Source organism: Alexandromys fortis, unplaced genomic scaffold (genome assembly GCF_014885135.2).
Source record: "Alexandromys fortis isolate MF-2015 unplaced genomic scaffold, M_Fortis_MF-2015_v1.1 scaffold_122, whole genome shotgun sequence".
NCBI classification, from domain to species: domain Eukaryota; kingdom Metazoa; phylum Chordata; class Mammalia; order Rodentia; family Cricetidae; genus Alexandromys; species Alexandromys fortis.
Window position 1 is genome coordinate 1,605,334 of NW_026068004.1, and position 21,742 is coordinate 1,627,075.

The window sequence follows — 21,742 nt, forward strand, 5'->3', positions numbered from 1 at the left end:
AATCCCCTTGGGGTTTATTGTTTTTGTTTTTTGTTGTTGTTGGTTTTTGTTTGTTTACTTGTTTTTGAGATAGCATCTGCTTATGTAGTCCTGACTGTCCTGGAAGTCCCTATGTACACGAGGCTAGCCTCAAACTCACAGACATCCTTCCTGCCTCTGCCTTCTAAGTGCTGGGATTAAAGGCGTGCAACACCATGCTGGGTTATCCCATTGGGGTTTTGACTGGGAATAACTGAGCAGATGAACGGATACAGAGAAGCCAGTCATGATGACCTAGCCATCAACTAGGCCAATGACGTTGGAGAGAGAAGGAATGGGGGAGGAGTGGGGAGAGAGGGAGCAGGTAGTGGGAATGGGTGGAACGTTGAGCTTCCGGATCCGGTGGGGTGAGTCAAGAAGCCCCGTTTGCTTGAGCTTGTTTAGCTTGTATTTTTGCTCATGTTTTGCTTCTGTTGTTTGTTTTTAGACAGAGTCTTACATCATAGCTGAAGCTGTCCTAGAACTCACTATGTAACCAAAGCTAGCCTCAAACTCAAGACAATCCTCTGCCTCGGTCTCCCGAGGACTGAGACTGTAGGGTACATACTCCTGTCCTGAGCTTGTGTCCACCTGTAAACAGAAGCCCAGCCTAGCCCGTGCCTCCTTATGCTGACAGGACTAGGTGTCTGTTCCTTGCCATGAAAGGATGCTGCCATGACGTATGTCAGTTCCTGTCAGAGCTTTGCCTAGACCCTGTATGAAGGGTTAGCGAATTGACCTTCAACTGTTATTTTGACCCTCTGGTTTCTGGCTGTCCTCCTGGCTTGCATGGTCCTCCCTGAGAGCTGGCTGCTGTAGGGATTCCCTGGCTTTGCCTTCCTGCATTTCTGCTAACAATTTCTCTTGATGCTTAGCACCTCTTCAGGTGATAAACCATGAACAGACTCTCTAGGTTCTAGGACATCCACATACCTGAGCTGCTTCCAAGGGCATCCTGCCTCAGAAGGCCTGGTACCAATGGCTGGTATTTAGTGAGGCCCATGGCATGTACCACATCTTCACGTGACCATCGCTCCGCTTGGCTCTTTACCTCTTACTATCTCCACCAGGCAAGATTCTTGGCTTGCCAGCCCCATTCACAGTCTGGATTGGGTTTACTCCCATGATTGAGAAACCAGTGGCCTCGATGTAAGCATATTTGAGCTCAAGCCCCTGAGGCAGAACAGCAACTCTGTGAGCCTGCAGTTCCATCTTTTGAGGAAAATCATATTTTTTTGAGGCAGATCATATTTGCCGCTTTGGTGTGGCTGTGACAAACTACCTGGTGGAAACGAGTTAAAGGACTTAAGAGTTGACTTTGGTTTGTAGTTTTAGAGGGTTCAATCTAGCAAAGTTGGAGCGAGCACCTGTTGCTTCTGGTTCCGCGAAGAGGCAGAGTGTCCTGGCAGTGGGACACTCCTCATGTGGACCAGAGGGGCAGGGAAGGTGACTGGGGGCACTATATACACAAGGATCCACACCTAGCGGCCTACATTCTCCAACTAGGTTCCTACTTCATATCCAGACCATGAGAGACTAAGTGTGCTCGGCCTGGCTACCTGGGAACCACGCAGGAAGGTCTTCTGACTGCAACGGACCCTGTAAACATGAGGGGCTCTTATTGGAGGACTGCAAGGCTTTCTGAAGATTGGGGGGGAAGGCCAGTGGCCCAGAAAGGAGCAGTGGCTTATGGGAGTACATAGGCCTACGAGGCCCCAGGGAAGGGATCCTGGGTGGCTCCAACACAGGGAGCAGGAGGAAAAACGTGACCTCAAGGATTATGAGGTCAGAAGGTGGCAGATCATGCAGGGCCTTGAGGAATATTTAAGGAACCGATCGTAATGCAGGGGCGGGGCCCTTGAAATGATGACTTAATGGGAGGTGCGCTTTAAAAATGCCCCCCTGGCTTGGAGGCGAGGTGGAAGGCTGGAAGGAAAGTAGGAGGTAAATCCACCTGCCTGGTGAGAGACTGAGTGATTTGTCAAGAAGGCAACCAGGGACCTGTGCATCTCCAGGGAGGCGGGACTGGACTTCCCGTCCTGCGTCAACTCTAGGTTTTCCAGCTTCTGAGTCAGAGCTGCCTCCGCTGGCTCATGGTTACCCCTAGGCAGGTTAGCCGCCTTCCTCTGTCCTAATTGCTTCCTGCCAAGAAAGCTGCCTTCTCCAGGTGTCCTTGAGGCAACCCTTGTAAAAGCAATGGAGCGGCTCAGAAAGAAGCTGGTCCCTCCACCTGCCACTGCCCCTGAACCCCTCTGGCTGTCGAGGGGGTATTCTGAAAAGAGCTTTTCACCGCTTCCTTCCACGCTGGGTCCGTGTAGGAACTCTCCAGGGTTAGACTGAGTTCCTGAGGATGGTGGGGCAGGTTTATACGACAGTGATTCTGCAATCAGGGCAGGTGAGGGCTGAAATCCGTCACACATTCTTCTTGGTAAACTGAGAACACTGGGATGACATTTGTGCAAAAGGGGAATTAGGCTTTCTCTATCTTGGGTCTCACTGTGTGAACTTGCTATGTAAATTAGGCTGGCTTTTGCTTCTCTGTCTCTCTCTGTCTTTCCCTCCCTCCTTTCCTCCCTCCTCCCTCCCTCCCTTCCTTCCTTCCTTCCTTCCTTCCTTCCTTCCTTCCTTCCTTCCTTCCTTCCTTCCTTCCTTCCTTCCTTTTGAGACTGGGTTCCCCTGTGTTGCCTTGACTGACCAGGAACTCACAGAGATCCACGTTCCGCTGCTTTCCATGTACTGGGATTAAAGGCGTGCATGCCTCTGCCTGGCCATATGTTTCTAAGGAATCCAAAAGTGCTGTTCACTGCTCAGTTACACACTTCCTTTCGCTCAGAAGAGTGTCTCTTCTCCATTTACACAAAGACAGCATACAGCCATCGTCTGGCTCTTAGCCATCAGTTACTATCCACTTGTTTGGATTCTTGGGATGCCTTCTACCAACGTCTCCTGCCATTAACAGCCTCCCAGGAATGATGGAACACTCCTACAATCCCAGGGCTCAGAAGGCTAAAGGAGGATTAGGAGCGTAAGGCCAGGTTGAGCTACTAAGTAGTAGACCCTGTTTTAAACAAACAAAATACACAGTAACCATTACCCAGAGACTCAAAGCCCATGATCCCAAGGTTGGAAAGGGAGAGGCCCAGTTGCCACATTTGCCAGTTCTAGTTTGGAAGTTCAAACTGTTTTTTATGTATTTTATGTATATGCGTGATCTTTTGCATGTATGTTTGCATGACAGAAAAGGACATCAGACAGAAGAGGGCAACAGATACCACACTATAGATGATTGTGAGCCACTGTGTGGTTGCTGGGAATTAAACCCAGGACCTCTGGAAGAGCAGCCAGTGCTTAATCACTGAGTCATCTCTCCAGTTCTAAGCCCAGATCTTTTCATTTTTGCTTCTTAGACAAGAACTCATGTATCCCAGGCTGGGCTTGAACTCAGCAAAATAGCCTAGGATGACATTAAGCTCCGAATCCTCTTGTTCCCACCTCCCAAATGCGGAGATTACAGACTGTACCACCACATCCACTTTAAGCAGTGCGGAGGATTGAACCCATGGCTTTGTGCGTGCTGAGTCTACTAACTGAGCTACATTCCCAGCCTGGTCCCCGTGTCCTGAATTGCCTGCCATTGGGATCCTTTGCGATCTGTGTCCCTTTTCCTTTGAAGTTGCTAAAGTGGGTCGCTGCGCTATATGACTAGATTCCCCACCAGACCAAAGATCTAGCTTGACCTTGAGGAGGCTCCAAGGTGCTCTGTGAACTCCGTGGGCCTCTTTCCCGTGGCCCCACCCTAGCCCTGCCCAGCCAGTTTAGGAAAGAAGAGGAGACATTACACAGTCACGCCTTTTATTCATTGTCAGTGGGGAAAACACACACCACACGGCACAGGATTAGTCAGTGAAGATGGTTGCTGTGGGCGCAGCTAGAAGAAGCAAATCTGGAGGTTAGCGGGTGGGGGGGGGGGTCTGCTTCCTCCCTGCTGTTGCTGGAAGGCGCTGGACCTGTTCAGCCTCCACTAAGCAGAGAGACTCATGCATCCTGGGAGGCCCTGCCCTGACCCCACACTCTGGCAAAGCTAAGAAGAGAAAACCATGGAAAGTCTAGAAAAAAAAGCCCATGTCTCTCTAAAGACTTTCAAATTGAGCACATGAATTATTTCTTTCGCTAAGAACAATGAAGGAGCTATGTAAGAAATGTATTCGTAACCCTACGGTGATTTCCAAAGTCAACACAAAGCCTCACTGATCTTTCCTCAAAGATCCCGGGTGGATCCTCAGGAAATGACTTTTGCTTTCCTAAGTTTTTGTGTAAAAATATCGACAGTGTTGGCTTACTCCTGCCCTGCCTGGGAGGACCGGCTCTCTTTCCTCTCTTTCCTTGCTCCCACGACCTCCCATGTGAAATAAATTTCTGCTGCTGAGCTTCCGCCATTGCCAGGGCAGAGAAGAATTAGTGCCTTTGCTAACGGGCTTGTTTTTGTTTTCTTCTTCTTATAAGGAAGTCGGTAATTATGCAGCTGCCCGGGTTGGAGTGGCACCTGAGCTAAGCAGCCTACGCGGATGAGTCTTCGAGATGAGAAATAGGGACTCATCGCTTAGCCAGAGAGGATGAATGAGGATAGCAGGTATGAGGAGGCTGAATCTGGAACCAACGCAATTCACAGAATCCCGGAAGAGGATACAGAAGCTCAAAGGAGAACTTGGGTCTATCAACGCTTTGACTGCCTGTGTGTTTTCATGTCTGTGCGAGTCACGCCTAGATCTCTGCTAACCTTGTGCTTCGTGCAAAGTGCTTCTTCTTAAGCTGGAGCAGAGATGGAGGACCTATTGCTCTTCTCAAGACAGGGACGGGTGCTCTACCATATGGTGTCCTGGGCACGCAGTGCTCCAGACACCCAAGAGATTGTGGGAGCAAGGTCTAACCTGCCTGTGGCTCCTCCCATCAGCAGGAAGGCAGGGACAGTTTGGGGCCTGCTGAGCTGTCTGAAACCCTTGGCAGTAACAAATACTGCCCATGAATAGGCAGCCTGAAGTCTGGAGTGATCAGTCACATGGGAAGAACTTGCCTACTAGCTTGGAAAAACAAAAGCGATTCTCTCAGGGAGGAAGAGAGTGGGGAAGACAATGTAAGATGCTTCTGGAATTTGGTTAGCAGCCTCCAAGAATGGCATTGGTCTATGCAAGGCCGCCCAGAAGCAGAAAAGAAGATGCTTGAAAATGGAGAGACTTCAAGTTCCTCCTCTTTTTTTGGAAGACTATAGCCTCAGAAACTTCTTGGCCGGAAGCTTCAGAAAGACAAAAGTCAATTTGTCCTGCAGTCAACATCTGAACAAACAGATGCAGAAATGAACGGGGCAGAGAAAAGTCTCTTAGAGAATCTTGTGTTCGAGTCTCAGCATTGTGTCATCTCCTGACTACTTGCTCTCACACAAGAGACCTCCCCACCTTCAACCCTTAACCTTAGCTTCCAAGCCTGGCTAAAGGTCCCCGAAACCCGCCATCTCTCTGGACAAAATGAGATGCAAGTAGATACAAGCCTCTGAAAGCCGAGGAATTCTGGTCACCGTGAGACACTTGGGGGGAAGGAAAAGCTTGTTACTAGGAAATTCAGGTCCCAGCTGAGCCAGGCTGTCGCGCGGTGCTGACGGCAGCACAAGGCGCACTTAACAGGCAGCTCGTGAGCGCTATAGAACAGCCCCGAGAAGCATCACCAGATAAACACCTGCTAGCATCATTTGAGGCTATGACTTCCTCAGCCTCACCACGTGGCCTGGATAGGCAGGACAGGAAGAAGGTGGCTTGCTACCTCCAAATGCCACAAGGAAGGTCTGACAGAGTTTTGGGCCACGGGTCAGCATCTCCAAAAGTTTCTAGCAGCAGGGAGGTAAGCACTCAGGAGAGAGAGAGAGGCAAACAGTATCCTTCCTGCAGGGCAATCTCCACCACAGCACGCCCCGGCTTCACAGGCTTTCTCTACTCCCACCCTGACTGAGAACATGAGGCAGTTTTCCCAGCAGTTCAGGACGAAGTCAACTGTCACTGCACGTCAAAGCTAACTCCTGATCACAAGCACAGGCGAGATGAAAGTGAAGGACGGGCAGAAGCAAGATAGGCTTCTCTGGAAAGCATGCAATGCAATAGTTAGCTCCTAGACCCCAAAGTTCAGAAAGCCCAGCTGTTGAGCCTGGAAGGTGACGGATTTGTTCTCCTGGCAGATCTAGGGTGGAGGGGTCAGAAAAAGCCTTTCTCATGGAGTACGCCCAGCATATTTTTTAGGCATTTGGTCCATACATGCCACCCAGAAGCCCGAACAGTGGCCGGATGATCCTTTTCTTCTGGCTCTTTCTAGCTGAGGCTGTGAAGGAACAAGCCAGTCCCTGAAACCAGCCAAACTCAGAAACAAGCCGCTGAGATGTGGGACATGAACTGCTCGGGCTCAAGGCAAACCTCGTCTCCACCTCTGATGCCAGCACCCAAATCGTGCGACAGAAAGTCACTTGTGGAATTGAAAAGGGGCGAGAAAAGGAAGTAGCAGAAGCAGTAGGGTCTGCTGATGGGCGAGCGCAGGTTCTCAAAGTCTGCTGGTGCCCCCACCCCTTTTGCCTAAACACTTCCCCCCTTGAAAATTAGCATTTTTATATCCATTTAAGTCATTTTTTATAAGAAACCAAGTAATATAGAGTATATCTTAATAGTCTAGTAAAATGATCTTAGCTCTTTGAAAGGGCCCTAAAAAAATAAATATTACATAAATTTTTATTTTTCTTAAAATTTCTACCCACGTGGCACCTAAGCTTCCACAGGCTTTTCATCTGGTCTTTCTGCAGCCCTGGGGGGCACAGCTGGAGGGCACACTTGTTCCAAAACCTTGCCAGCTGCCTTACACCCTCATCTCCGCTGTGTCCCACTAAGACCTCAACCCTTGGAAGTGGTCTCATTGCCCTGTGAGCTTTCAGAGGGCATGGAATGTGTTTTTGTAAACAACCGTATTCTTAGCACCTTCAGGTGCCTGGCATTGAACAAGGACTCAACAAGCATTAGCTGAAGAAAAAGACTCAATGAACGTTCCCAAGGGTGGGGCCAGAGGAGCCAGGTAGAGTCAAGGGGGGCAGGGCAGAGACCACCTCTCAAGGAATCTGCAAAGGATAGACCTACTTTGGTCCTTTGACTGGGGGCCTGTGGGACCACACTGCTTATTTAGAGCCGAATCCTGGGAACAACAGGATTGCCCTCAGCCCCCCTCCTTAACCTCGCCTCTTGGGTCAAAAGCCAACTCCCCTAAGCCCAAAGGATGTTGGTCCTAGGCCAAGGCTAGAGGTGGAGCTAGTGACAGACTATCTGAGGACAGGCTACTTGAGAGGACCCGTCTCTTTTGCAGGATGAGGTGGTCCCTCATGGAACTTGACTGAGGAGAGAAAGGCTTGGGCAGAGGAGTGGGTGACCGAGAGAGTGAGGCTGGAAGGCCCCTCCCCCTGGAAATGGGCCAGCAGAGAGGACATCAGGTTGGGTGGTGCCATGCCTGTCCTGGCCAGGGACCCTGCCCCTCACCAGTCTCTACTTCTGCATGTCACACTGCAACAGCAACACAATGGATGGGTCGCTCTTGGCTGCCTCCTTGAACTCCTCCAGCGTAATCTGGTCGTCCTTATCCTGGTCCATCTTCTTGAAGATCTTGTCCACGCGCTGCTGGGGTGTGAGCCCATCCTGGTTCATGCGCATCATGATCACGGTGCCGACCATCTTATAGATAGCCTGATGGAGCAGAGACGCAGGTGTGAACACCCGACCGGCAGGGAGGACTGAGGATGAAGAAAAGGGGTCTGGGGTGGACTGAGGGGATACTGGGGGAGGAGAAGGCACTAGACAGAGACACATGCTTGTTAAGACTGGCTCTTTAGGGCTGGCTAGGTGGCTCAGCTGGTAAGGAGCTGGCTGCACAAGCTTGATGACCTGAGTTGGGTCTCCAGAACCCACATAAATGTGGAAGGAAAGAACTAACCCCACAAAGTTGTTCTCCGACCTCACACAGACACTGTGGTAACGCACCCCTCTCCTCCATTGTGTACACACTCACACACACACACACACACACACACACACACACACACGTTTCTTTACTCATTATGGAATTCTGAATGACCTGGAGCTTGCTATGTAGACAAGGCTGGCTTTGAATTCACAGAGACTCAACTCCCTCTGCCTACTGAGTTCTGGGATTAAAGGCGTGCTCCAACACACCCAATCAATTAAAAAGACAAAAGGACTGTCTCCCTGATGAGCACCTTAACGAAACGAATCATTGTCTTAACAACTCTCTAGCCCACTTCTCACCTGTTGGGCGTCTAGAATTCTCTGTCTCAACAAGTATCGACTTCATTCTGCCAGATTTAAAACAAAAACAAAAAAAACCCTCAAGTTGAGACAATGCCTCCCCTGTAGCCCATGTTGGTTTCGAACTCATTAGGTGCTCAGTCTAGTCTTGAACTCACCATCCTTCGGCCTCAGCTTCCTGAGTGCTGGGATGACAGAGGTGGGACACCATGCTTAGTTCTCTCCCCTCCTCTACACACATACATCCGCTCCTTCAGCAAAACACGCCAATTCTAATTCTGTCATTAGAAGGCCCTGTGGCGACTTCTTTCCACCATTTCCACAGCTCATGCACGAAGGCAGCCTCCACCAGCTCCTGACTGAGTTTCTTCTAACTGGTCTCCCCGTCTCTGCAGCTCCCAGTCTCCCCTGTCATCTGCTCTCCACACTCAGGATATGCCTAAAGCTTCTACTCTAGCCAGAGCCACCGATGGGACTCCTGGCTCCCTGCGGGTCCATCTTCCTGTCATTCTCCGTGCCCCTCTCCCCCAACTCACACCGCCACTACTGCTCAGGCCTCCTAACACACTTCGAGCCGTGCAAACACAGCTTCACCGACACGGGTGGTTCACTCTGCAGACTTCAGCATCAGCACCCTCTCATCTCCCTCCGTCACTCTCCCTTCCTTTGCTTATTTTTTTTTTTCATACCATTTTTGCCTGGCAAGACCCAAATTTACTTACTGATTTATGAGAAGGAGTCTCCTATGAAAACACATGGCAGACACAATATTTAAAAAAAAAAAAAGACGAAACTTAAAAAAAAAAAAAGAAAAACAGAGAGGGGTGGGGAGGGAGGAAGGGAGATAGAGAGTCAGCAAGGGCGCAGCCTGTCTAAGGTCAGAAGCCAAATGTGTGGGAATTGGTTCTCTCCTACCACGTGGGGTCCCAGGCTCAAACTTAGGTAGTTAGACCTGGTAGCAAGCACCTTTACATGCTGAGCCGTCTCTTCAGACCTCAATACTGACTTCTTGAAAAACCAAATGGCTAACCACTTGGCTACCCTAGATTTGATCCACGGATGGCTGCCACATGCTGCCTTTTGTTCATCTGGGAATATACGGGGTACCTGACACCATCTACCCGACGGGTTAGGCACAGAACTGTGGTGGGAGAACGCTGGGGAGCAGCTAGGAGACTCCAGAGGATCAAGGACACTGGATGCCCATCCTGGCCCCGCACCTCGATGATCTCCAGCATCTCCAGGCGCGTGATGCGCCCGTCGCCGTCCAGGTCGTACATCTCAAAGGCCCAGTTGAGTTTCTGCTCGAAGCTTCCACGGGAGGTGACAGAAAGGGCGCAGATGAACTCCCGGAAGTCGATGGTGCCGTCGCCGTTCTTGTCGAATGTGCGGAAAGCATGCTGCGCAAACTTGGAGGCGTCTCCGTAAGGGAAGAACTGAGGGTGGGGTGCGGGTTATTGGGGTGCAGCGACAGTCCCACCCTCCCCGCCTACCCCATCCTTCTGAGTTCCGCCAGCTTTCAGGTCCCCAGTACTCGCCCTCCCCGCCATGCCACGCCCCACCCTGCACCTTGATGTAAAGTTGCTGAAACTCCTCCAGGTTGAGGATGCCGCTGGGACAGTCCTTCAGAAACCCCTTATACCACTGCTTTAGCTCCTGCTCGCTGAACTCTGTGTTCTGGACCAGATCTTCCAGCACCTCGGGGGCCAGCTTGCTGTTGTTCTTCCCCATGGTGTGCCTGCAGGATAGAGAGCTCCCTCAACACGGCCCAGGCTAGAACCTCACCTCTGCAAAGTGATTCTCCACCCTCGCCCAACTTGGACCTTTCTTCACCCGTCCACAAGGGGGCCCTCTTCCTAAAGTCAATATTCCTCTTTCCACAACAGCCCCCCCTTTCCCTGGCCACCCACTTCAGCAAGCCCCACCTTCCTCAACACACTCAGCCTTCACTCACCCCCTTCTCATAGGAAGCTGATTTTCCCAGAGCAGGACCCCCCCCCCCACAACACCCTGCACCCCAGAGCAGACCCCTCCTGGAAGGACATTTCCAGCCTTTCCTGAGGACAAATGACCCCCTCAGTGACTTGTGGTACAATCTTCATCCCCACCTCTCCCATCACCCATCATTCCCTAGGTCCCTAGTGTGAAGCCTCAACTAATTTCCCTGCTAGCAAGGGCTGTCTGCATTCCGCACCCTCCCTCCTGGGTAGACTCCTCTCCTCCAGTGTCCCTCAGGAACCATTTCCCAAGTTCTTCCTCCAGGCCTTCCTGGGGACCCCACACAGGAAGCATCTCTTCTTCCTTCCTGTGTATATGGAGAAGTCCTCGCCTGGAGCAGGGATGGCCCTGATTACAGTTTGCTTTTCATTAACCCATTCACTCCCTGAGCATTTGTTGGAGGCCTGGACTCAGTGTAAGGATAAAATTAAGATGAGCCAGCCTTCAGTGGTTCATACAATGTTTCCGGAGATAGACGACAAAGAGCCTTCAATCCATGCCAACCTGGACTTTTTTTTCCCCTTAGATTTATTTATTATGAAGACAGCATTATTCTGTCTGTCTGTACGCTCGCTGGCCAGAAGAGGGCACCAGATCTCATTACAGATGGCTGTGAGCCACCATGTGGTTGCTGGGAATTGAACTCAGGACCTCTGAAAGAGCAGTCAGTGCTCTTAACCTCTGAGCCATCTCTCCAGCCTCCAACCTGAACATTTTAAAGCAAGAGTTTGGAAGCCAACATTCATCCCACAGCATAGGATGCTCACAATATGCCAGGTCCTGATCTATGTCCTGGAAATCCAGGCATTTGGGGGGGAAATTTCTTTTGGCTGCAATGTGCAAGATGATTTGAAGGTCGAGCTGAAATGATGCCTTAGTGGCTAACGGCACTTGCTGCTCTTCCAGACGATCCAAGTTTGGTTCCCAGCACCCTGGGTATGTCAAGCGGCTCACAAACCAGCTGGAATACCAGCTCCAGGGCATCTGCCACCTCTGGTTTCCGAGGGCACCTGCACTCATGTGCACATACCCACAAACGCATGCCTACACATCACTGAAAATAATGAAAACAGATCTCGAGTACAAGACAGCTTGAGGTGGAGAGTGGTGTGCTGTACAAGGAAGGGCTTGGCATACAGTTCAAATGGAGAGATGTGGACGGACTGAGAGGTGCTGAAAGGAGACATTGGTAGCCCTTGCTGACTGGATTGAGGAGTGAGATGAACATAGAAAACAAGGCAAATGGTTCCCAAGCTCCTTACAGTATATCTCCAGATCTCAGGGTCCTTCTCTGGGTCATGAGATCACAAGCTCCTTACAGTTTATCTCTAGATTTCAGGATCCTTCTCTGGGTCATGAGATCACAAGCTCCTTACAGTATATCTCTGGATCTCAGGGTCCTCTTCTGGGTCATGAGATCAAGGAACAGATCCTTCCCTAGCTACTAGCCTACCACCCCCAGAAGATGAAGAATTCCACAGGAGAAGCCAAGGAGGGGGATTCATGCTATCTTCGGGAGCTTAAAACTGCACCAGGGCCAGAATCAAGGGTGCCTCTAGACCTCCCGTAGACAGAAGTGAGGGACCATCTCAGCTGCATCCTCCCCCAACAATTGTGTAAGCTCAAGGCATAAGGAAGTTGGAAACCCCGGAAGCAAAGGTGTCTGGTGGGGGAGGCAGAACCTCTCCCGGGGCTCTTGTAGGATGCGCCTGAGTGTCGGCACGAGGGGCTGGGTCCATGTGTAGGAGGGTGTCAACGCATGAGGCTGCAAATCTGTCAGAGCGCGCACATCTCTATGCGTCATGGTGTCTGTGTGGTCCTCACCTTCTGCTCCCTTTCTTCTCTCTCCTGTGCTACCTTCCCACCCTTCTGTCTTCAGGGTCCTTACCTGTGCCCTGCCCCTCCTTTGGCCCTAGACCCAGTGAGGACCAGAAAGCACCCCCTCATCTCTTTTAGATTGTCAGAAAGCTAAAGTAGGCAGCACCGTTTGATATCATCCCCTTGTTTTAGTGAAAGACAAAATTGAGAGAGAGCAGTGGCTTAGACAGGAGTCAGTGGAGGAGTCCGCTGAGCATCCAGGCTGAGTCCTTACCACCTGCCTGATTGTCCTCTCTACATCATGACTGTTCCTTCTCAGCACAAACCTTCTCTACCCCTTCCTGCCTTCTTGGAAAAATAGCTCTAATCTGTGGTCTGCGAGAGACCATTTTGCCTGAGCTGCAGCCCACAGTCTCTGATAGGAGAAACTATCTGTCTATTCTAGTGGATGCCCACAAGTAATCTTGAGCCAATGCAGCCGCAGCCAGGTTCAGCCTCAACTCGAATTTCTTCCTTGCCCCCCCCTCCTTCTCTCTCTCTCTCTCTCTCTCTCTCTCTCTCTCTCTCTCTCTCTCTCTCTTTCCCTCCCTCCCTCCCTCCCTTCTCTCTCTGCCACCTCTGGGTGTTCAGTATAAGGAGAAAAAAAAAAAAAACAGATCCTATGGACTTTTCTGATATTCCCCTTTCTCCAGGTCCTGTTTGCCATTAGGCCTTGTGTTTTTTCCTTTTGAAATGTTCCTGGAACATTTGCTATGTCCGTGAGCTCACAGTGCTGAAGACCAGGCAAGCTCTTTGCCAAGTCAAGCCCATGGTCAACAGGGCTTACCTGCCCCACAGAAGGGCCTTCCTTCTGGAACCTCTGTTCCAAGACATGATCTCTCCTAGTTACAGTATGTGCCAGAATCTTTTATAATCTCATCTCAAGGTTAGGGTAGGCACACACACACACACCATCAGACCCCCTGAAACTCCAGAATCATCTAGAATCTTGTCTCAAACTGCTCACCTGTTGATCTTCACCCTCCACTGCTCTCCCCATAACCACTCTCCCTGACTCGGGTATCTTGAAGCCAGAACCCACCTTATCAATGTCCTTAAATAGTGTCTCTCTCTTGCCCTTTCTTCTCTGGGCAGACGCAAGCTGCAAGCTGCCTTCACTTCTTCACTGCCGCCTTCTTCCTTGCAATCAACCCTTTCCAAGCCGGGCAGTGGTCAGGCAACAGCGTAGGCTCAGCCCTCTGGGCACTGGCAGAAGCTATGGGGTGGAATTCTCACACATATACCACCTCCTGACTTATCTAATAATCCAGGATTCTAAGGGAAGCCTTTGAATTGCCTGAAACAAGGGAAGTCCCCAGGTCTTTCTGCCCAACAATAAGTTTTTCCCCTTCCAACAGAACTTCGACTCTTTCTGAGCATCTTGGGTAGGGGGAAAGGTGCCTTTTTTTCTATTGTTCCTGTCTGTCTTCCTGCTTTCCCTCTGTGTCTGCACGAGAGCACCCTGGAGAAGCTTGAAAGCAAAGCCTAGAATGCAGTCATGTTCAGTGAATGGCACTTAGATTATGAGAGAAGAGCAACATGTCCTCCCTTCCTTGGTACTATGTCACATTGTTTATCTGGGATCTCCTGTCATCAGAGACAATGGAACCCAGAGTCAGGAAAAGGAAAGGTTCACCCAAGGTCAACTAGCTGGAGCCCATCAGCTGCAAAACAAAGACCAGAGCCTAGTTGGGGGTATATTCTGTGGAGTGGTGGCTTCTGGAGGACTGTCCTCCAGTTGAGGAGGCACCTCTCACTCTAAATCTGACCCTCTGTGCTCAGAGGTTCCTTCTAGAAGGCTCAGGGTTAGAAGGTTTAAGTGGAGAGGTGGCGGTGAAGGTAGGGAGGGACTGAAGGAGGCAATAATCCCACATCCTCGCCTAGCTTCAGAGGAGCTGGTGCTGAGGCAGTTGCCATGGTGACAACAGCTCCCTGGTCAGGAGATTTTCTCTTTCCCTTTCCTCCCTTTGGTCTTCTCCAAGCAGCAGCAATAGCAGTAACAGCCAGGTCGTGTTCTTCCCCTTCATAATAAGAGGCAAAAGTGATGCCTACAATATGAGCTGGGTTGACCACCTCCACTTTGGAGTTTTCATGCCAGGGTGGTCTGGAAAAGACCCCTAAGAGAATGACCCTGCAGGATGTATAGAAGGCCTGAGGAAAAAGGATGTCCGTACAGGGAGGACTGGGGCCTCTCGGGTCTCCTCTGAGCAATGTCCTAATGGTTTATGCTTTGTTTTCCTATAATCAGCCGTGGAACCAGAGTTTGTCAGAGTTGGAAGGCTGTTCAAGACCACCTCATCTAATCGTCCTCTGCCCCGCTCTTTCCCCCATCGCATGAAGTCTGCGAGGGAAAAGACTTGGCTGAAGTCAAGCAGCAGCAAGGCAAAGGCGAGGGTTACAGCAGACTGCACTGCTTCCACAATCAGGCTCAAAGGAGAAAGCAGGGAGGAAGCAGAGCTCCATCTCCACAAACAACAGGAAGTGGAAAGCGAGCAACTAGGCGCAAAGAAGGGCAGAGAAGAACGGATTACAAAGAGAGGAGAGGTGCAAGGTGTGCAGACTGGAGCTATGGGGGGGGGGGTCTCCTGGAAGGAGCACCCCTGCTTCATGCTCCATACAGGACAAAAGAGGCAGAGATCTCTGTCTAGTCTGGGGGCGACTGGTGGGGAGCTGCTGAGTGTGCCTGGGGTAGGACACTGGGGAGGGGGGTCTTCATCCTTCCCTTGGGTACCCTGTGAGCTGTCAGCATTAGGGGCAGAGGTAATGTGCTCAGAGAATGAGTTTGCTATGGAGGTATTTTTGGGAACAGGACTCTGAGGTGCAAACGACAGTGAACTGTTGGTGTGGGTGTGGGCTACCTCCAAGTAGAGGTTTCCCTGGGGCTGGCAAACCACCATCTCTAGAGGCAACAGGAGATAGAGTGACTGAAGCCTCCTCCAGCACCAGCGACACCACACCCCCGTGTGTGTGTGTGTGTGTGTGTGTGTGTGTGTGTGTGTGTGTGTGTTTGCACTGGGGCCTGAGGAATGGTTGTTCTTACCTGAGCTGGGAGTAAGAAGGCAGCTGTACCGCCTTCCTCGAACTGGGGACCCGGCTTGAAGTGGAGGTCCCTTGCCCAAGGCGGGCCTTCCAGATGGCTGTCCACCTATGGATAGACCCAGGGTCAGGAAGATGGATCTGAGCAGCTGAGGATGGGAGGGGAACGTGGAGGAGGAGGGGCTCAGGGCCTCCGCCCCGTGGGGTTACTCCGAGGTCCCGGCCCCACCCGCATTACCTGAGGCCGCTCGCTGACTCGCTGACTCGTTGGATGGCTCCGAGCCTGGGCGGCCGCTGGGACAAGGCTGGCTAGCAGGCAGACGCTGTGCTCTGTAAGGTCCTCGTCGGAGCCGCCTCCCCAGCTCTTGTATCACTATGTGCTTCTCGAAGACGACACGATTTGCATAAGGCCCGCCCCCTCTCAAGAACCTTGGACTTCGATAGGCTCCGCTGGCACCGAGTGACAGCCGGAGTTTCAGGTGGGGATGGGGTGGCCTGTGAGTCTGGGCCACAGGAGCGCGCCCCGCCCTCCCGTCCGCGCTGACCTTCCCCGAGTCGCCAGGATTGTAGAGGACTGTACCCCCATCTGTCCCTCAACCCTGAGGCTCAGAGCCTGGGTCACAGTTTGGAGCGAAAAGTACGGATGATTAAAGTGGATTCGCAAAAACAACCGCACCGTTGCTATGGGAACAGAAGAACCACAGTTGAATCTCTAAGCCTTCTCTTCCTGGGCCCCAGCGGGGGTGGGGATAGGAGAGGGGGTGATTCACAAGGTGCGACCCCATCCCGTGTCCTGCCCGAACCTGGAGGGAATCAATGAGGAGCTACAGAGTGGCAGGGTGGAGGGGAGAAGGTGGTCAGGACCTCGGGTCTTTGCACCAGTGTCTCCCCTCCCACCACCAGAGGCGAGGGTGGGTACAGTAAGAACTGGGTGGATGAGGTAGTACCCTCTAGCTAGACACATGAGGGCGTGGGCTCCCGCCAGTCACCCCTACAATTTTAATTCAGATCCATTCTCAAGCTCTATCCATACTTCCCGAGAACCCCCAAACGGACTCTTTAGTTCTTCTGCAGAAGGACCCTTTCTACGTACCCCAAGGATTGCTCCATTCCCCACCCTCCCGCATTCCCGTTGCTTAGATGGAGCCGGTTCCCAGCCGCCCGCCAGTCTCCGGCCTCGGATGTTGACACAAACCGGAGGCGGTTTACACTGAGCGGGTCTGGAAGGTTTCAGGGCAGCAGCGAAACGCCTCTTTCCCGTGCTTGAGGGTCTCCCCACAACTTGCCCAGCCGCCAGGGATGTACTGGTTTTTGAGCGCTCACAACCCAAGGTGGTGGTAAGGAGCTCTTTAATGCCAAACTCGGGGCGAAAGGGGAGCAGAGATCCCTGGGCTGGGCCACGTGCGGAGGAGGGACTTCAAGGGATCTATCAAAACTGGGGGTGGGACGCGTGGGGATTGGTTAAATAGGATTGCAGATGCTGGAGAGCCGCGCGGCAAAGAGGCAGGGTTTCTGACCAAGCAGCAAATATAGAGATGGGTAGCATTTTAAGAGATGGGGACAGGCCTGCCACCAGCAAAGGACCGGCTTTGGGGACTGGTCTTATAAATTCCCAAACCAAGCACCCTGGGGGGGGAACCAGTGGGACATCTTGTCTTCCATATGAACCGTCCCATTTTCTCTTAATCCAGTTGCTCTGTCCTGTTCCCCTAGCAACTGGGTATGCCTCCTCTCTGGGGCTGTAGCAAAGGGCTGGAGGCTCTACAGTGCCAGATAAGAGACATCCCTGGCTCCTTTGGTTGGTGACTCATGATGGGTGACTTCCCAGGCACCTTCCATGCTCTAGGCCCTGAAATAGTATGCAAGAGTATTTGTTTACCGTTAACCATAACCAATAACCATAACTAGTCTTATCACAGCAATAAAAACCCTAAGACAGCCAGCAGCGGTGGATGCTGGGTGTAAGGGTTAGATGAAAGTCTCATCTCTGTTCAGCCAAGAACTAACTTCTTGGATAAAGTGGGGACAGGGTACTGTAAAAGTGATGGGCAGTCCAAGGCTATGGATCTCTGTTTACCATTTGGTTTGGAGGCATCTTGATGCTTTCCAGAACCACTTAAGCCATACTGGTGCACAGGCAACAGAGTTTCAGCTGGGTATCATGACTTCTCGGCAGTGAATAGAGGCCCAAAGGTCCCTTATCACAGAGGTCAGCAGCAACAACATTTGGATTCCAACCTTGGTTTCAGTTCAGAGTCCTCACTTGCCTGTCCTGTGTACCTAGAAGGAGTGGAGTCCTCTGTTGGGTTGGGGTCTTCTGTGAAGCAGCAGCAGACAAACCAGAGAGTATTTTGATTTAAATTCTGGAACTTAGGACTGGGAAGATGCACCAGCCAGTAAACTGCAAAAACCCAGATGGGCGGCAGGTGTCTAGTCTCAGTACTGGGGAGGCAGAGACAATGGCTCCCTGAAGGTCTCTAGCCAGTTAGCCTAGCCTACTTGGCTAGCGCTAGGCCAGTGAGAGACACTATTTCAGTGATGATGTTGATGATGATGATGATGATGATGATGATGATGGGGACAGAGAGATAGTTCAGCGATTAAGAGCTTGCTCATTCTCATCAAAAGGACCTGCGTTAGAGTCCCAGTATCCATGTCAGGGTGCTCACAATTGCCTGTAATCCTAGATCCTTGCTCTGCAGGAACCTGCACTTCTGGGCACATACTTACACACATCCCTATACCTAATTATAATTAAAATTGCTGAGTTTGGTAGTGCACATCTGCAATCCTAGCACTCAGGAAACAGGGCAGGCCATCTCTGTGAGTTCATTGCTACCCTGGCCTACACAGCAAGTTCTAAGCCAGCTAGAGCTGGATCATGAGACCCTGTCAACAATAACAACAGCAACAATAATAATATAAAATCTTTTTTAAGAAATATGATCGAGATTATCTGGAGAAGGCATCCAACACTTTGGGCCTTCATATGCAAAAGCTTACATGTATACACACACCTATACACATATACAAACAAGCATCCACATAAACAGTCACACTACACACACACAGTCAAAAACTCTGGGGTTTTGTCTGCTGTTCTTAGCCTTGCACTTTGGCAAACACCTGTTCTGTGGATAATGGGGGGGGGCAAAAAAAGCTGCGTGGAAGGACAGTGTGACCGGCTGTATAGAAAGCCCTTAAATGGGCTGTGGAGCCCCATAAGGTTCCAAGGAGGCGAGAGGACAAGCCACTTCAATTTGCCCCACTAAAAAGCTATCCTTCCTCTCCCTCTGGGTCCTGAACAGTGCCCATGTGATGGATAATGCCTCTCCGATTCCCTGGGTTTTCTCCACCGTGGCGAGTGCAACCTGGTGACAACTGGAATTCCCTTGGGCCCTAGATATTTCACTGTCTCTTCGTGTCTGGGAGAGAATGAGGTCACTAGAGCCCAGTTCCTTCCTTCCTTCCCCCATATTTTCAAAGCATGACTTTGTTTTTAGTTTCTCAAGTGCAAATCAATCATTTTTGGGTCTCTGTTCCTCCCTCACTGTGGCCCCACCCCTCTCTGCCAGCTTCATTCCTCCCTGCGTCCATGCTAACGTGAATCTTGAGCAAACCATCTCTGGGAGGCAGTTTGTTAGTATTGGCTTATTCCAGAGCAAATGCCGTAATGCCATTGTCTATTCGTTCTCGTTATCTCAATCCCCAGGAGCCACCGTGGCACGGGTCCTCTCCCAAGCCTGCCCTTTAAGGCCAGTGCACATCACTTGCAAAAGCATTTCTTTTTTTTTTTTTTTTCCCATTTCTTAGATAGAGGTGGTTGCTGTTTTCTTGCAAAGGACATGTATAAGTTTTAAATATTTCTCTATCTGTTATCATGTTTGATTGCAAGTGGCAGAAAACCCAGAGCATAGTGGGTTAGGTAGAAAAGAGAAAGCAATAGCTTAGGGAGAGAAAAATCTAATAGATTGGACTTTAGGGATAGCTGGACTAGGGGCTTACTCAATATGGATAATATTTAACTGAGACCCAGTCTTGTCTCCTTAGTTTTGCCTTCTTTCTTTAAATCAACATAAGGATACAATCTCCTCCAGCATCTCAGGCTGGAGTTCTACAGAAAGCAAGAGTGCTTCTCTTTCCCGGTGTTGTCACCAGCATCCCGACTGTAACCCATGCTAACCTCCGAGTCCATCACTGATTGCCATTGATGCATCCCTCTGATTGGCCAGGCTGAAGCACTTGCCTACATCTACAACCTGAAGCAAAGCCAATGCTTCCCACAGCAGGCGTCCTGAGTCAGAAAGGTGGGTGCTCTTTCCAAGGAAGAAGGGAGTGCAGTCCAGGTGCAGTACGCTGTGCATCCGGGTACTGACTGCTGTCTCTAAAGCTGCAGGTGTACTGTGCAGTCCAGATGCTGACTGCGGTCTCTAAAGCTGCAGGTGTGCTGTACAGTCCGGGTGCTGACTGCAGACAGCACTCAAAGCTATCCTGCTAGTGGCTTGTCACACTGCTGTGATTTAATACCCTGGGGGGGGGGGACAACTTAAAAGAGAAAAGGCAGAGCCAGATGGTGGTGGTGGTGCATGCCTTTAATCCCAGCACTCAGGAGGCAGAGGTAGGTGGAGCTCTGTGAGTTCAAAGTCAGCGTGGTCTATAGAGTGAGTTCCAGGACAGCCAGGGCTACACAGAGAAACCTTGTCTCGAAAAACTGAGAGAGAGAGAGAGAGAGAGAGAGAGAGAGAGAGAGAGAGAGAGAGAGGAGAAGGAGCGAAGGCCCAGAGAAAAAGAACACTGACTGCTTTTCCAGAGGACCTGGGTTCAATTCCCAGTACCCACATGGCAGCTCATAACTGTCTATAACTCTAGTTCCAAGAGATCCAGCACCTTCATACAGATACATATGAGGCAAAACATCAATGCACACAAACTAAATAATAAAAATAAAATAAAATAAAAATAAATGAAAAGAGAAAAGGCTTATTGTGGTTCACAGCACATGGCAGGGGAAGGCTGGGACTCGAGGCATCGATCACATTGCACATGGAGGCGGAGAGCAGAGAGCGATGCAGATTGTGCTCAGCTAGCCTTGCTGTAGCCCAGGACCTCCACCCAGGGAATGGTGCTACCCCACCTCAATTAGTTTAATCAAGATAAACTTCCACAGATGTGCCCAAAGGCTAACCTGATCTTAATAGTCCAGGCCTAGGTGTGCCCGGAGACTGGTCTCCTAGGTAACCCTAGAACAGTGACTCTCAACCTTCCTGATGCTGAGACTCTTTAATACAGTTCCTCATGTTGTGGTGACCCCCACATAAAATTATCTTTGTTACTACTTCATAACTGTAATTTTGCTCCTGCTATGAATCATAATGTAAATATCTGCTTTTCCGATGGTCTTAGGCAACCCCCGTGAAAGGGTCACTCAAGCTCCCAAGGGGGTCGTGGCCCACAGGTTGAGAAGCACTGGTGTAGAGCCTGTCAAGCTTACAGTTAACACTGGCCATCACAGGGCTCGTCATTTCTCATCACCGATCACATTTATCACCAATTGAAGATAAGTCAGTCAGGGTACTCTTTACACGGGAGCATCGGGTTGAGAGAAACTAACAAAATGCTGTCAAGCGCCCCTAGAACTAAGACAGTGGAGAGCCACTACCAGTGAGCTCCCACGACCCAGATGGTTTTCCGACTGGAGCTGTGGCCTTTGGCAAAGGAACACAGCCCGTTCTGTCAGGTAGTCTGAGAGAGAGCTCAGACCAGGTGGAACAAAACCTCTGTCTCCTCTGTTCCGTGAGCACTTGGGAGGCAGAGGCAGGTGGATCTCTGTGAGTTCGAAACCAGCCTGGTCTACAGAGCTAGTTCCAGAACAGGCTCCAAAGCCACAGAGAAACCCTGTCTCGAAAAACCAAAAAAAAAAAAAATCCTTTGTTCCGTGTACCTCGCTCCTACTTGTGTCTCCCACTGGCCAACCCTAAGGAAAAGCCAGAGTGGTGCAATCCAGACAGCTTCCTGCAGAGCAGAGGAAATCAGGAGGAGACAAGCAGAAACCACCTCCAAACACCCATGCTTTCAAACCAGACAAACCTTGGGCAATGTACTTAATCTCTCTGCAACTGGGTGTACTCGCCTATATGTGGGTAACAGGAAGCACTTGGGAGTGAAGATCCAGCGAGGACAGAGTGCCTAGCAGAGTGCCTGCCGTTAGTAAGCACTACATTCCCACGCTGTATTAATCCTGGCCGTCATCCGGCAGAGGCTGAGCTGCTGTAACAAACAGAGCCACCGTCAGTGTGACTCAGAGGTTATCGTTAATTCTGATTTGTGTGTAGTCTACGGTCCGTGCCAGGTTCATAAATGGCTCCCCACCCTTTGGGGAGATTTACAGACCTTGAATCTTGCGCTCTTGTAGTTGGACTGTTCCCTAGGGCAGCGGTTCTCAGCCTTCCCAACTCTGCAACCCTCTAATACCGTTCCTCTTGTTGTGGTGATCTCCC

General features: G+C 50.8%; 1 protein-coding gene across 1 annotated transcript; it reads right to left on the reverse strand.

Annotated features, from left to right (window-relative positions):
• Positions 1 to 6,755: 6,755 nt before the first annotated feature.
• Hpcal4 (hippocalcin like 4) lies at positions 6,756 to 10,085 on the reverse strand. The gene is made up of 3 exons (XM_050161379.1): positions 9,924 to 10,085; positions 9,575 to 9,790; positions 6,756 to 7,775 (listed from the first exon to the last, which is right to left on the reverse strand). Exons 1-3 carry the CDS (start codon positions 10,083 to 10,085, stop codon positions 7,578 to 7,580), a joined length of 576 nt encoding a protein of 191 aa, XP_050017336.1. The 3' UTR covers positions 6,756 to 7,577.
• Positions 10,086 to 21,742: the final 11,657 nt, after the last annotated feature.

Excerpts from the sequence above, each read along its gene's own strand:
- Hpcal4 (XM_050161379.1), bottom strand. The coding sequence starts at position 10,085 with ATGGGGAAGAACAACAGCAAGCTGGCCCCCGAGGTGCTGGAAGATCTG. Across the intron at positions 9,791-9,923 it reads TTCAGCAACTTTACATCAAG|TTCTTCCCTTACGGAGACGC; the intron begins GTGCAGGGTGGG and ends CCCCACCCTCAG. Across the intron at positions 7,776-9,574 it reads AGATGCTGGAGATCATCGAG|GCTATCTATAAGATGGTCGG; the intron begins GTGCGGGGCCAG and ends CTGCTCCATCAG.